The following is a 16,130-nucleotide window of genomic DNA, read 5'->3' as shown; positions in this document are numbered from 1 at the left end:
ATGGGATGTGGCGTCACAAAGTCTGACCAGTTCCACAAACACTCCGGAAAAGGTAACTATTATCCTTCAGACAGACAGTAATACACCTGTTTACCTCTTTTAACCTTCTCTGCACCTTAACTGTTATCCCTCTATTTGATTTGTTGTGTAAATGTTTCTGTTTCCTTCTTTTCATTCTGCTCTGATGCACGCAGCTGTCACAAGTAAGCCACACCCGTCTTGCCTTGTTGTATTTATGTTGTTGTTGGCCAGATGTTAAAGCTCAAACCACACATACTTTGTTGTGATCAAGCCCTTATCTGTAAATGTACCTCACTTATGCAGAAAAAAATGCGCTTAAATTAGCTAGACCACCCAAGTACTGTACACTACTACAATCTTCTGGTTTTAGTCTTTGTAGTACTTAAACACAGATTAATCTATGTATTCATTTCCTGTTATTTATGTTATCTTATTGTCTAGTCTGTTTTATATTCTTTAGTTATTTCTATTTCTATTATTCTGAGTTATTTCTGTTTTTTATTGCTGCAAATCAAATAACCGTTTTGGGGACAATTCTAATTAAAGGACCAATATGCAACATTGACAGCTAGCGTCTAAAAAGAGTACTGCAGTCCAAATTCAAAACATTGGAGAGCTTTGTCTCCCCAAGCCCCCTCCTCCCCAGATTCGCATGTTAGCCTTTCCTGCTCACAGGGGACACTTATCTTAATACTTAAAAAGATAAAAAAATTTCAAGTAAAATCCGGAAAGGATCGCCAATAAAAGTATGTCTTAAGAAGGGACTTAAAAGAGATCACTGATTCAGCTGACCTGACCTCCTCGGGCAGGTTGTTCCAGAGCTTCGGAGCCCTCACAGCAAAAGCTCTGTCCCCCTTAGTTTTCAGTCTGGCATTTGGTACACACAGAAGACCTCTGCCCGAGGATCTCAGCGTACGTGTCGGCTCATACAGTACTAAAAGGTCTGAGATGTAGCCGGGAGAAAGGCCATGGAGACACTTAAAAGTAATCAGTAAAATCTTAAAATCAATTCTTAAACATACTGGGAGCCAGTGTAAAGATGCTAAAACAGGAGTGATGTGGTCCTATTTTTTGGTTGTGGTTAAAAGCCTGGCAGCTGAGTTCTGTACAGTTTGAAGTCGATCAATGGATCTTTGACTTAAGCAGGTAAAAAGGCTGTAATCGAGGCGTGATGACACAAAAGCGTGTAAAATCGTCTCTGTGTCTTTAAAAGTTAAAATAGAACGAATTTTGGAAATATGTCTTAGCTGATAAAAACACGATTGTACAAGCTTTGTTGTGTGCTGCTCAAAACTTAAATTACTGTCAAACCAGACGCCAAGATTCTTGGCGACTGGTTTGATGTGATCCAGTAGGGGACCAGCAGATGCAGTATTTGCTGTGTCATGTGGTGTGGTCCAATTAAAATGTTTTCAGTTTCCAGTGCCTCAGTCTGTCCAGTAAGATGCCATGATCAGTGGTGTCAAAGGCTGCACTCAGGTCCAGGAGTACAAGGACTGAGCACATGCCTTGATCAGCAGCCATTAAAAGGTCATTTGTTACCTTGAGCAGTGCAGTCTCAGTGCTGTGAAACTTCCGGAGGCCGAACTGGAATTATACAAAGATATAATTTTTTTCCAGCACAGCAACAAATTGCTCGGACACTATTTTTTCTAAAATTTTGTAAATAAAAGGTAACTTAGAGATTGGTCTATAGTTCTGGGGGAGGGAGGGATCTAGTCCAGTTTTCTTTAATTATTGAATGGAAACAGGCAGCTTTTAAATAATCGGGACACAACCATTGGACAGAGAACTGTTAAAAATGGAAAGCAACCAAGGTCAGACAGATTGCATTACTTTTAGCAAAAACTTTGCTGGTATCACATCAAGAGGGCTGGAAGAGGCTCTCACATGTGATACTGTTTCTCAAAGATCAACTAAAGTAATTGGATGAAACTGATGAAACTGGTTAAAACTATTCTGCTGTGGATTGACATCAGGGTTATTCAAATTTGGGTTAATAGACAATAATCAACAATCACAAAATTGGCTTTTGTTTGATGATTATATTTTGTATTTTTTTATTTGAATGTGCAAAGTAAGTAAAGAGCACAATATTTGTATCTAAAATGTGTTGGAGTAGAAGTACAAGCGTAAAGTAAGGTTCTCTTATCATTATTATCTTATTGCTCTCTTTAAAAATGTGTCACTAAACCACAGTTAAACTGTCAAATGACAAATGCCACAAAACTGAAGTTAAACAGTTAACGTGCTTAGTTTCCTTCCACCACTGGATGTTTTCTTTTTATGAAAAACCAGACTCATAAATGTGGAGAATCAGATAAGAGAGATTTCTGATCACCTCTCGTCTCTGTTTCAGCTATAAGAGCTGCCGTCCTGATTCAGCGATGGTACCGTCAGTACGTAGCCCGCACAGAGATGAGACGCAGGTACACCTGGCACATCTTCCAGTCCATCGAATACTCTGGAGAGCAGGCTCAGATAAAGGTGAGAAATACCTCACCTATACCTGAAATGATGAAGCATCGTTCTGTTCTTACATGACAAAAATCAACTGTCTCCCCTCTGTGCAGCTTTATAATTTCCTCGGCTACCTCATGGACAATTTCACGCCCTCGAGCAATGAGCGTAAGATTACCATTTCATCTGACACATTTTCAGTTTGTAAACTTTATCTCTTCTAACATATCATCTTGACCTTCCAACCAGGAAATCTGATCTCGCACATCTTCCGAGAGAACGAGGTTTGCCGGGACGCAGAGTGGGAGAGGTACTTCTGCTACAAGAACATCGAGGTGCCAGAGATTTACTCAGGACCTCACCTCACGTTCCCCATGACGGTGGAGCAGGCGGTCGGGCTGGTGGAGGCCTTCAGGAACAAGAAAGTACGTGCACACCGCTGCTGTACAGTCCAGACTCTTAAAAACATTTGCCTTGTTGCTTGTGTTCTCTGTGTCCTCTGACAGAGGTTTGCACAGCTGGAACATATTCATCATCATCATTTGTCGTGCTAAAGATGAACCACAGGCTATTTTAGTTTTGATTTCTATTCTACGCCTTCGCTTGTACCGAACACTACTACTACTACATTTAAGTGTTTAGGATGACTTGATATTCAGCTGTATTATGTTCTAACCGATCCAACAAATGCAGTGTTGTGTGGACGAGGCTGCGGCTGCTTGCAAGCAGTGAACCCTGGTACCAATTTATTTAGCTTCTGGGTCAGTATGGCAGGAATTTACTACATTTACTATCAACATTGATTGGAAATCCACATAAAACGTCCCTTTAACCTAGCAGAGAAAACCGAATTTTACTGTAGTATGTCAGCTGATAATGTGATCATAGATGATGGAGGCCAAAGGTTTTATTTTATCAAGTCTCAGGTTCACAACACATATCATTTTCCTTAATATGCACTGCAAGAGGGAAAACTAAACTGCATGAAACTGACCTTTCACATCAACCACATCTCTGAGGATTTAAAAAGAAAATAGGCAAATTTACTTTCTTAATTTGCCATTGGGTATTTTGAAAAGCAATCTTTAGAAAAAATGGAGCTCAAGGTAAATATTGTTTTTCACGGTCTGTGCGAGAAGTAGAAAGCATGTATGGATGAATCACAGCAGATTTCAAACCCTTCAGTATGTGCACCTGTCTGTGTGTTGGTCCTCCTTGCTAACGAGTCTCTCTCCCAGCAGCAGCTGCACTCGCGTTACGTCCTGCAGCTCCTGCTTGAGACATGGAAACTGCTCCGGTCGTTGCCAAACATCAACCGCATCTCCACCTGCCATAGCAAAGAAATCTGTATCTGTGGTAAGCTTTTTGATTTTTTAGGTGAAAATCTTTTTTTAAAGGTTGTCGTCTTGAACCCTTACATTCTTTTGAAACGTTTGTTATTATTAACCAGATGTGATAATTAATTAACTTACATCTTCTTCTTTAAAGGGGATCTGCACGGACAACTGGAGGACCTGCTGCTGATTTTCTACAAGGTCTGAACCTCATTCTGAAAATCAAATGCTGATATAACTCAGACTCAGAGCCTCAACTGAGGATGTTCTTGTGTTTTAATGATTTGACTTCAGAGTGAAAGTTTTACTGAAGTTGTAAAAAAAGCTCTGATTCTATTGTTTTAATCAACATATTTTCCCCCTGTACCCTAGGACCTTAGGTTAGTCAGTAATGCTGCTAAACTTATAATCTTTCAATTTGTCATTTGGTTTTTAATTTAATTGATTGATTTAAAGTGTTTAAAATGTAAAAAAAAAAAAAAAAAACTAGTCAAAGACACAAAGGGAACATCTCCATATCCCAAAACACAAAAATATTCAGTTTTCAGTCATGTAAAAATGTAGGAAAAACAACATTTGAGAAGCTAAAATCAAGAAATGTTTCACATTTTCTTGTTTACACCACTTGATGGATTACAGATTGTCAAATCTAAAGCTGATTAATTATGTGTTGGGATAAATCAACCACTCAACTCTTAAACTTAAAGTAATAATCTCAAAGATTTTCATTTTAATAAATGTTTAAGTCACTATCTATCTCCAAATGAGGTAACACAATGATTGAGCCTATGGCCCACTGATTAAAGCCTTTGCATTTGCAGTATATAGTATTATTATGGACTGGGTGTCTGTGGCGACCTTCATGGAAAAAAACAGTGGCGCCCAGTTAGAGACGCGTTTTCCATCACCCAGCAGTGGTTGGTCTGCCAGAGAGGGTAGGCGGAGCTAAGCGGCTGCTTTTCCGGTCTCTCCAAGTGTTGCGAGTAAACAGTAATCTACTATGGCTGAACAAACAAAGAAAAGATGGATGACTACAGACACAACTTCAAAAAGAAGTGAACATCCAAAGAAAAAGAAGAGTTACAACCGGAGCCAACCGTGGACGTCACACATGCAACACTGTCTGGATATCTGGGAAGTGTGCTCCCGCAATTACCGTTCATCGCCATAGGTTTCGCCAAAAGAGAACGAAACTGAGATCTTTGAGAATACCACTTTAAGTTAATAGATGTATGTAAAGCTGCAACATGCTTCATATTTCACCTTATAAGGGCTCTAAAATATCACTTAGTGAATCATAGTGAATACCCTCTGTGCGGAGGCTCACCGTTTGTTTGCATTTACATTACAGAATAACCATTTGACAGCTTTATTTTATTTATCATTTTCTGTTAAGTTTTCAGAATGACCCTTTAGTTTATTTCCTTTTTTAGCGTTAAGATAACCCTCTGAACTTAAAAAACAACTTTATCTTGGCTAGATTAAAGGATGACCCTTTAACACAGCTTTATTTTGCCGTTTTTGACATAATTTTTTATGTTTAAATTATAGAATGACCATTAAACTGACTTTATTTTGCTCTCTCTTACTTCACAGAATGGCATGCCGTCCTCAGAGAAGCCCTACGTGTTTAACGGAGACTTTGTAGACCGTGGCAAAGACTCCATTGAGATCCTCATCATCCTGTTTTCATTCCTGCTCCTCTACCCGAGTGACGTCTTCCTCAACAGAGGAAACCATGAGGACCATATAGTCAACCTGAGGTAAACAAATATCTAATGGATCCTCTTTTGCACTTGTTGTGATCCTAGTTAATCAAGTATAATCAAAAGCCTTAATTTCTAACTATTATGGTGTGTTTCTCTGGCTGATGAAGGTACGGCTTCACAAAGGAGGTGCTGACGAAATATAAGGTGGGTTTTTATCATGTAAACCTGAACATTCAAGCCTTAACACACTCCTAATGTTTTGTTCACCTGCACAGACTACATGTATCCTTATCCCGACTATCTTTAGAGCAGCAAATTAAAATCGTTTCAGTGACATACACCTACAGATTTTCAGTAAAGCTTCATATAGGCCATCTTCCTACACAATGCAACGCTCCCTCGCTGCTAAGAGGATTTAAAGTCATTAAACCACAGAGTCTGTCAGCCCCTCAGGAGTCAGAGAGGTTGAGGTGGTTCCACAGAGGCAGCCTCAGAGTCACAAATGTTTCAGGACCCGGATGTGACCCCTTAACAACCGAAAACTTTAGCTTGATTATAGCGCCGTCGCCTGGGTAAATTATCTTAACACAATAACATACCGCTGCCTTTTATACTGGTATATTGGTCGCAACAGTATATAGCGCAAAAAGTGCGTCTTCTACACCGAGTTTTACGATGATTTAGCTTAATCCCCCTTAAATGTTGACAAAAATCTGCCATTGAACCCTAAAAGAAGAAGAAGAAGATGCTGAATAAACCTTCTTCCTGTTTGCGCCTCTCCTCAGATGTACGGCAAACGCATCCTGAAGCTGCTGCAGAAGATATTCAGCTGGTTGCCGTTAGCGACAGTGATCGACCAGAAGGTGGTTGTGCTTCACGGGGGAATCACCGACAACACAGACCTCAGCCTGCTCGCCAGAGTGGACAGACACAATGTGAGGAAACAACATTCAGTTTCTTTTCATGTCACTATTTTTCAATTATTGTGAAAGTCCCTGAAATCTATGCCCTCTTTTTTCCTCCAGTATGTTTCAGCGCTGAGGCCTCCAAAGAAGAAAAACCCCATCCATTCGCTGAGGTCCGTTGACTCTGACGTAGATGAGGACATCTGGTCCTCCAACAGGCTCATCCAGCGTCGGGTCTCCCTCACGTATCAGAAACCCCTCGGAGCCCGCGACAGCTTCCACAACCGCTCTCTGCAGGATTTCTCAGACCGGATCAAAGTGAGCGTGGTGGACGAGCTAGAGATCTGCAGGAGGAAGCACGCACTTTTCAGCCCGGGGATGAACAGAAAAGAGAAAGAGTCAACTCCGTCTGGGTCCTCGGATTCTATCAACAGCGACACTACCAAGGATGAGTGGAGACAGGTGAGGGATGAATGTTGCACCGACGTGTTTGCGCGGATGCTCGTCGTAGATTTCTCTCCCATGTAATGAAATACCAATGATGCCACATTGTCTGCTTTAAGTTTGTGTTTTCTCAGCTTCTTACTGTACCATCGTACTGTTTACTCGCAACACTTGCAGAGACTGGAAAAGCAGCCGCTTAATCCATAATCTACTATGGCTGAACAAACAGAGAAAAGATTGATGACTACAGATACTAGAACTTCAAAAATAAGTAATAAAGAAAAAGAAACAAATTCGACGCTCAGATGAAGGTGAACAGTCTAAAAAGGAAAGCGCCCGTCAGCGAAGAAAATCAAAAGTTACAACCAGAGCCAACCGTGAACGTCTAGATATCTGGGAAGTGTACTCCCACAATTACCGTTTATCGCCATTAGATGCCGCCAAAGAGAACGAAACCGAGATCTTCGAGATTATGTCTTTAAATAAAAATCTCGAGATGATCACTTTAACCACCTAAACTCATTTAGTGTATCCTCAAGTCCTAATAAACATGCTTCATGCATTTCTTTCCTAATAAAATATAATATAACATTACAAAGTATTTTAAAAGCTACATGTACTCCTCTCTGCTCTTGTTGGTACACTGTAGCATGACTTGAAATGAAGGACATCTCATATCTGTCTGAATTTTTAACATTCCTATTTTGGTCTTTTAGTAAGTTTGTTGTTTGTTTATTTGCTGTACTCAGGCCTTAAATTGTCCCTCATGAGATTCAGTATATATTAAGTGCCTCTCTCAAGTGGAAAAAAGGTTATTTTGGTGCGATGTCGTGGCCTTTGTGCCTTGGCTCTGTTCCAGCGGACTAAATCGGTCCTGATGAACTCTCCATCAGTGATCAACGTTTACCGCAGAGGAGCTGCTGTAATCTACCTTGTCAATAATCCCTCTGCTGTGAGTTAAATCTGCTTTTTAAACATGCCGTCACCACCTTAAGCACAGGCTGTCGGAGTCAGTGGTCTTACTCGAGTCTGTATTTGTTGTTGGTTCATGTCAAGTCAAGTCATTTAACTTCCTGAAATGCGAAGTGACGCGTTCAGGTGTTTGTATGTATTAAAAAACTGTAAACAAAAGCAACTTTAACTGAAGTGCGATGACACTGAAGACAATGGATCAGAAGCTCTGGTGCTCTTTGGATACTTTGGGTATACTGGCATGTTTCTCATATTAAGCCTATTTCCTGATGTTCTTTTGATTGTACTTTTACCAGAAATGATCATGGGGACTGACTTGAAATATATAATAATACGTCATCCGCATATAACAAGACTTTATGCACTGCATCTCTTCTAATAATCCTCTTCTAACAGTCCAGTGGGGCTCGTATAGAATAGAGATTGTAAGAGGTTTGTCGCTAATGCAATAAGCAAAGGAAACGGCGGACAGCACTGTTCAGGACATCACGCTACCTTAAAGTACTCAGACAGGTTTGTCTGCGCTGAGGCCATTGTGGAAGTGTAAAGAAGTTTGATTCATGAAGAAAAATGTGGAGCCAAAACTAAACCTTAACAGGGTTGAGGGGGGTTATCTCCTAAACCCAGTCAAATGCCTTTTTTGTCTCCAGGGATATAAGAATTTTAGAGCTTGAGACACAAGAGTATATAATATCAAATAACCTGCATATCATGTTCTACGCTCAATTCATCTTATGAAGTGCTCACGGCATGGGTAAGGAACAAAGTCAATAAAAATGTAAAATGCAAGTCTCTTTAAACAAACGATCCAAAGCACACTGGTAGGTTTGTGCAATATTCAAAAATGTAATTTACCAGACAATATGTATACAGAATGTTTTAGATATCTTTATGTTGATGGGAGTTTGATCTTTTTAGCATATATTTAACAATAATCCAAAGTATTGAACTAATTAAAGTTTGAACCTGATGATGTTTAACGATAAAAACCTAAGGGATCACCAAAATGTATACAAATTTTCCTGAGGGGAACATGAACATTTGCATAAAATTAGTGGCAATCTATCTAACTTTTAAACATTTCCCTGGTGGTAGAGGAAAAGTCCAACCAAGCAACTGTTCTGGAGCTTTCTATCACATGCCTTTTCTATGCATTTGGACAGTTGTGTATTCGAAATTTTAGATAGATGTTAGATGTTAGATTTTTCCAAGACATTTAGGACCTCTTGTCTTTGGTTGGTTCAAAGTATAGTATTAAAACTTCGATTTTTGTCCTTGGATCAAAACCTATGGAAGCTTGTTGTGAGCCTCATTCACCAACTGCTCTTTCTTAGGTTTTGTGTTTCCAGTTTCCACTTTATCCACGTTATCATTCTGTTTCACATTTTAAGACATACATATAATCTTACAATGTTGGATGTTCAGACTAAACGTGGGTGAAGTTTCAAATCTGTAGGTAAAAGTATGTTGCAGTAATCCCCAGGCTTCTCAGTTCAGTCTGCAGGCTACTGTGAACGCCAGGTTTCACACTGTTTCTTTCTACACACAGCACTTTGTGATTTCACAAAGTACTGCACTTTGTGACGTCACAAAGTGCAGCCTCAGCAGGCTTTGGAGAACTGGCCAATCAGATGAAAGGGGGCTTGTAGGGGCGGGGTTTCTTAAAGGGACAGAGCTGACTGAGTGGTTTCAGGCAGAGGCTGTATGAGGGCCTGCACAGAGCACCAGTGTGAGAAAAATTATGCTAAGCTACTCCACAGTCATCACAGAGTGAAATATGAAGCTTGAAATTAGCATAAAACCTCCCTTTAAGTTAAATCTATGTTATTTCCATGTTCCTAGATCCTGGACCTGCTGTGGAGTGACCCGATGAACCAGGACGGCTGCATACCCAACGAGGTGCGGGGTGGAGGTTGCTACTGGGGCCCTGACATCACTGAGGACTTCCTGAATAAACACAACCTGCAGCTCCTAATCCGCTCCCACGAGTGCAAACAGGAGGGTTACGAGTTCTGCCACAACCGTAAGGTAGGCTCAGACACTGACAGAAAAAGGGTTGTTTCTAATAAAGTTAAAATTGCAGCTAAACATAACGTATTTCTTTTATTTCAGGTCCTCACGCTGTTCTCTGCCTCCAATTACTACGATGTGGGAAGCAACCGGGGGGCCTATGTGAAGCTGGGTCCAGACCTCGTGCCTTATGTGGTTCAGTACCAGGCGAGCAGCATGACCAGAGAGCTCACTGTGAGACAAAGGTACAAAAGAATACCCTAAAATATTAGTCCCATTAGTGCTGAAGGAGTCTTCCATATGTTGCCAGGGCCCTTTGAGCAATTGGATAGGGCTATCTTTGCAGTTCATGTTTTTAAAAAAAAGAAGCTTGAATTGTATAAATCCATTCAGATACAATATCAACGTTTAAAGTTAAGAAAACTGTCTTGGCTGCAAATTTGAGGACTTAGGTTTCAATGAGTATAACATTAATAAGCTGTACATGTGTGCTTTCAACATATTGACCCAGGGAAACATGTATTAAACATGTGGACTTTGGTAAACATGCTCAAGATTGATACCACTCTTATATCTGTCTTTTATGTTTAGCACTATAGCTAAGGTTTAGCTCAGCGTGGCATTATGACTGGAAACAGCTAGCATGGCTCTGTTCAAAGGTAACAATACCTTTGTACCAGCACCTTCAAATCCTATTAATTAACTCTATATCTTGTTTGTTTGCCTTTGTACAAAGCCAGTCATATGCGAAGCTAGGGGACCTGTGTGCCAGCTGCAGCTTCCTATTTAATGTACAGACGTGAGACGTTCCAATCTTATCATTCCACTTTCAGCAAATATGATTTTCTCCCAAAATGTCAAAGTTAATCTTCAATAGATTACAAGAAATTGTTCGAAAATTGGCTTCCAGTTAATTGTGTTCACAAATGTAAGAACAAAAGATATCTACTCTAAAATCAGTACATGACGACACCAAGAATACACAATTGTTTTCCACAGTATCTGGATTTGATGAGAACTTTTACATGAGGGATCAAATTTATCAAACGTTATATTTAATAAGAATGATAACTTTTATAGAACTGTTGTGTACAGCAGCACTGTTATCTACACTGGTCTGCCCTTAATTCTGCTTTTTTATCTGTTATATTTGTTGTCATCTTGTCTGCAGTGTTGGGCGAACAGAGCGGTCAGCCCTCAAAGTCCTGCGTGAGCAGCTGTTTGCACACAAATCTGACCTCATCTGTGCCTTCAAACAGTACGACAGCGGGAACACAGGTGGGTTGTGTGACTTTCATGGAGCAGTTCAGTCCTCAACAGATCAAGTGTTGCTTATTTAGTTACAGACCTCTTGTGTACTTCCCCTTTCTTTCCCTTGTGGTTTTCAAAGGACAATGTCTGGCTTGGGAGAAATATGAGCTCTCAGTTTTGTATTTTAATCCCCATTCAGGGAAAGAAAACATGTGGGCTGACCAAAAGTTCATCCCAGAAGATTTGACAGTTTTACAGAAACATTAGCTGAAACTGTTGTTGTTCAGAGACTTACTTTAATTCAACGGAAGCTGTTGTTTTCATGAACATAATAAGTAACCAAAGAAGGGTGTTATTCTCTGTTCTTCCTTCACCTTACTTCCTTATTTCTCTACAAAATACTTTTTTTTTGCTTTTCAATTCTATCTTAAAGACCTCTTCCTGTGAAAATCAAGTGTTTAAACATCTCCATGTGGTGTTCTTCATGTGCTACAAGACATATCAGGGACAACATCAGCAGTCATCTCCATGGCTGGGCCTGACTGCTTTTAAACTGCAGTGTACCAAGGACAGGCTGAACAACACGTTTTCAGATTGGCAGCCAATCCTGTTAATGGACGGGGTGACGCTATGCATAACATTATGTGTAACCTATGGCAACCACTTCGGCGATGAGCGAGCTAACCGTCATTGTAATTTTGGCAAACTCACTACTGACTACTAACGTTAATGTTACTACTGCTAATTACTACATTTCAAGCTCGCTAAGTTTCAACAATTTGCCGCTAAACGATGGCAGAGATGTGTTTTGTTTCCGCGATGGAGGGAACATATCAGACACAAGCAGAGCATTTTATGTCTGGAGCTGGTCTTTCTAAAATCTTGACATATCACTTGCTTTTCTGGACTAAGTCAAATTGGCACGAGGAGGGCAGTCTTGAAGTAACAATGAAGAATGTTAATCATAAGATAAGACAAAGTTTTGATGCTGTCTCAGCACTTTTGCACTCTGTAGTGTACCCTTGGCTATATTGTCTACTTACACCATAGACTGTGTACTCCTTATATCTTTTCAACGTTTTTATTTTCTGATCGTTGAAAAAATTACAATTTCTGTTTGTGTTGATTTTGGCGCCCCCTGTGGACAAAGCCGTACCTCTTGTCTCTTTGCTGATGTCCTGTACATGCTGAAGTGGTGGTTTTTGACAATATATCTTATCCTGTTTTCTGTAACAGCCATGTATCACTCACTTTAAATTTTGCCCCGGAAAATGTAAACAAAAGCAGCAGGCAGTTAATCGCTTCGTCTGACACCTACCGCCCACCAGCAGTTTCAAGCATTAAGAATAACTATATAGAAATAATCAATGTTGTCGCTGATGGTCTGGTTTGCTTTTTTAGGTCATACAGAGTAATCAGAATTAATTTCAGTCTGTTTCATAACCAGTGAAAAAAGAGCACTAATATAAAAGCTAACATTTACAGATAATATTCGTCTGCTGATTTATTGTTTGTGGCTCTACTACTGTATGGGTGTTTTTGAAGTATGCTTTTGCAGTCGTTCATTGACCTGATTGGTGTTGGGAAGCCATTTGACCTTTGGTTAAAAAAACTTAAAATAGGAATCAGATAATGAGTAAATATTTCCAACCCTTTCAGGTCTTGTGTCCTTGAGCGACTGGGCGTCTGCAGTGGAGAGTGTCATGTTCCTTGGTCTGCCCTGGAGGATGCTGCGCAGTCAGCTGGTCACCTGCAAGTCCAGCGACGGCATGATTAACTACCATGAGTGGTTCAACGAGCTTGCCATCAAAGGACACAACACGGATGTAAGCGCAAGCTTCTTCTAAACCATATACTTAAACTGACGGACACTAGTTTCGTTCTTTCGCTGATGGTCACTTTCCTTTTCAGACTGTTTGCCTTCATCTGAGCGTCGGATTTGTTTCTTTTTCTGTGTATTTTCACTTATTTTTGAAGTTGTATCTGTAGTCATCGATCTTTTCTTTGTTTGTTCAGCCATTGTAGATTACTGTTTACTCGCAACATTTACAGAAACTGGAAATGCTTCCGCTTAACTCCGCCTACCCTCTCCGGCAGACCAACCACTGCTGGGTGATGGAGAACGCGTCGCTAACTGGGCGTTGCTTGTGATTTTTTCCAGACACCGAGTCCGTAATACTGAAAATTCAAAGGTGGACCATAGGCTCAATCACCATCGTGTTACCTCATTTGGCGATAGATAGTGACTTAACAGACATTTATTTAAATGAAAATCTTCCAGATTATTACTTTAACTACATAAAAATCTAAATTCTCCGTCAGGACATCTCTCATTTGGTTTCCATTTTTTCTCCTCCTGCAGCACATCGACCAGAGTCTGCTTGAGACTTTGTATCGTCACCGCTCCACCTTGGAGACCATCTTCAGAATCGTAGACACAGACAACTCAGGTAAACAACAAGTTATGTGTGCACTGTAATAACGTATTGTAACCAGTGCGGGTTTTATTTCCTTCAAAAGGACACCAATTTTGTTCTTCTCTAGCCTCTGAAAGAAATGATGTACCAGTTTTTGGGTCTATTTTTATTCAATCCAGTGTGAGTTTTTTCTGACCTTATATTTTGCATTAAAATCTATAGAAGCACGAACTTTGAGTTTCTTGGATTTAAAGTAGCGATGAAGAAAGAGGTTCTATATACAGGTTAAGATACAGGTTGATATTCTACGTGTGCACCCAAAGGAAAGGATACAAATTGGCTTTGTTCAACAACTTGATGAAGTTAGTGGCTCATGGAGGAAATCCATCAACAGACGGTCTGGTGCAGCGGAGGTGTAGAGTGTGTCAGGGATCTGTGAAGTGTGTGTTGTGTCCATCCACTGAGTTAAGCCTCCTTTAATCCACCTGTTGAATGCAAAGGAGGCCACAGCATGTCACTGGCTCCTGAATCCTCCCAGTTAAGACGAGGATTAACCCACTGATCTACTGGTTTCTCCATCCCCCTCTCCGGATCCCACATGCTCTTTTTTCTCCATCACTATCCTTTTTATGCATCATCTTTCTCCCTCCTGTTACTGCATCTCTAATCTCATCTTTCCAACCCCTGCATCTTTAACTTTTAACCTCCCCAGGCTTCATCACCATCGAGGACTTCCGGCAGACCTGGAAGCTGTTGAGTGTCTACCTGAAGATGGAGATCACGGACGAGGCGATCTCCGACCTGGCCGTCACAATCGACAGCAACCAGGACGGCAGCATCGACATCGATGAGTTCATGGAAGCCTTTCGCCTCACGGACAAGAAGAGCCGGCTGGAGCGAGGCCGCAGCATGTTTATGGGCACGGCCACAGACCTCACCAAGCTGGAGGGAGACCCCAACATTTGAGCGCAGAGACTGAAAACAGCGAGCGACAGAACTCAGCTCAGACTCTCCAGAGACAGACGGCGAAAGAGAGTGCCGGCAGATGCAGCCAACGCAAGCTGCTTTAATGACGCACATAAAGACGTAGGATGCTGCAAAGCTACAGCCGCTTGGATCACAGGGGATTAGAAAGAGGTTAGAGTTCAAGGTATTTGACAGCGAATGTTCATTTCACATTATGAAGAAGTGTTGGTTACAACGCATGATCAAGGTTTTGGTCTCTTATACGCATTTAAAACACAGTAGTTAAAAATCCACAAACAGAAACAAAGAAGAATAATGTTAAGGCTGCATCAATATTAGGATAACATTATAAGATATTGTGATCACATTTATTAAAGGTATAATAAGTAGGATTTTCCAAGAAAAATAAAATTTTACAAATATAATACAAATCATCACTTATGGCCCTCTATACATGTGTGTTGGTGAGTGTGTGTGTGAGTGTGTGCAGACCCTTGTGAGACCCTTCCCTCTGCATCTATTCTGTTGTTTTGCTTTACACGGGACGTTTTCAGGAGGGGCGCTGTTGTGGTTCCCTGAGCCAATCACAGCGTATAGATGAGTGTGGGAGTGGTTCAAATTAGCAACTGGGCCCCATTCAGACCGGTGAACATGGCGAAAGAGTGATGCAGTGATGGCCTTCTTTCTATTGGACAGGTAGGTGCCTCAAACCGGGTAGGACAAGCTAACCGGTGTTTAGCATTCTAGCGCAAAGGTAGCGCGATGCTGTCGGTGTTAGTTCAAAGGGGTGGGCGTGTTCTCGCACGAGAGAGTGAGAGTGAGCTTCTGGTGACGAAGAGCCCAGGAGGAGGGGCCCAGTTTGTATGTGTTGTTGACAAAATGCAAGGACAAATCCTACTTATTATACCTTTAAACATTTTATACAAATTATATATATATCTTTATTTTTAACAAAATGTTTTGACCTTTGTGAGAGACTGTAAAGTTGAAAGTAGTAACATCTGCACCCTGACCCCAAGTACAACCTACCACTGGGATTTTATAAATGCTACCAAACTATATTTATCAATACATTGTGTGATGACTGGTGTTAACCATCAAGCCTGCCCTAGGTGATTAACATCATCAAGACGATGAGTGATTCAAGAAATATGGAACAATACAAATTAATTTCCCCCAATTATTAAAATATATAACTTGGTTCACATAACATCACACACTGCAATTTTCTAAACCCTAAAATAATTATATGAAATGACCAAAACCTAAAAATATTACATTTATTTTTAAAAAAGAGCAAATATTCACATCAGGACCTTAAACAAGATATTTTTTTACTTAAAAAATGACTTAAGAGATTAATTTTTGATCTAAATAGTTGGATATTAATTTTCCATCAAACAATAAATGCCTTGTATGGTTTAGCTTCCAAAAAACTAATTTGTTTGCAATTACTTAATAATAAGACCAATAATAAGAGGCATTTACTAACATTTTGATAACAGGAAACTAAAAGATCCATGTTCTTGGAAAAAAAAAAAAGTACAATATTCTGACAATGCGTTATTTTTCTTTTCAGACAGTATTCTGTTTTTTTATTTAAACTTCTTATCTTACTGTAGCGATAAAATGCTGCTTAGT

At 40.2% G+C, this 16,130-nt stretch overlaps 1 protein-coding gene across 1 annotated transcript; it reads left to right on the top strand.

Moving 5' to 3' along the window:
* On the top strand, positions 1-14,489 carry ppef2a (protein phosphatase with EF-hand domain 2a). Its single transcript, XM_069683320.1, has 17 exons — positions 1-52; positions 195-203; positions 2,381-2,508; positions 2,595-2,649; positions 2,731-2,906; positions 3,723-3,837; positions 3,970-4,016; positions 5,412-5,578; positions 5,692-5,728; positions 6,310-6,459; positions 6,550-6,891; positions 9,688-9,873; positions 9,958-10,100; positions 11,027-11,133; positions 12,766-12,932; positions 13,469-13,556; positions 14,236-14,489. The coding sequence occupies exons 1-17, from the start codon at positions 1-3 to the stop codon at positions 14,487-14,489; spliced, it is 2,223 nt and encodes a 740-aa protein (XP_069539421.1).
* The last annotated feature ends 1,641 nt before the right edge of the window (positions 14,490-16,130 follow it).

Source organism: Semicossyphus pulcher, unplaced genomic scaffold, assembly GCF_022749685.1.
Source record: "Semicossyphus pulcher isolate SPU_LCO1_2020_fin unplaced genomic scaffold, fSemPul1.0.p SCAF_6, whole genome shotgun sequence".
In the NCBI taxonomy this organism is placed as follows: Eukaryota; Metazoa; Chordata; class Actinopteri; order Labriformes; family Labridae; genus Semicossyphus; species Semicossyphus pulcher.
The sequence above is the reverse complement of the archived record's forward strand: the minus strand, read 5'-3'. Positions and strand labels throughout refer to the sequence as shown.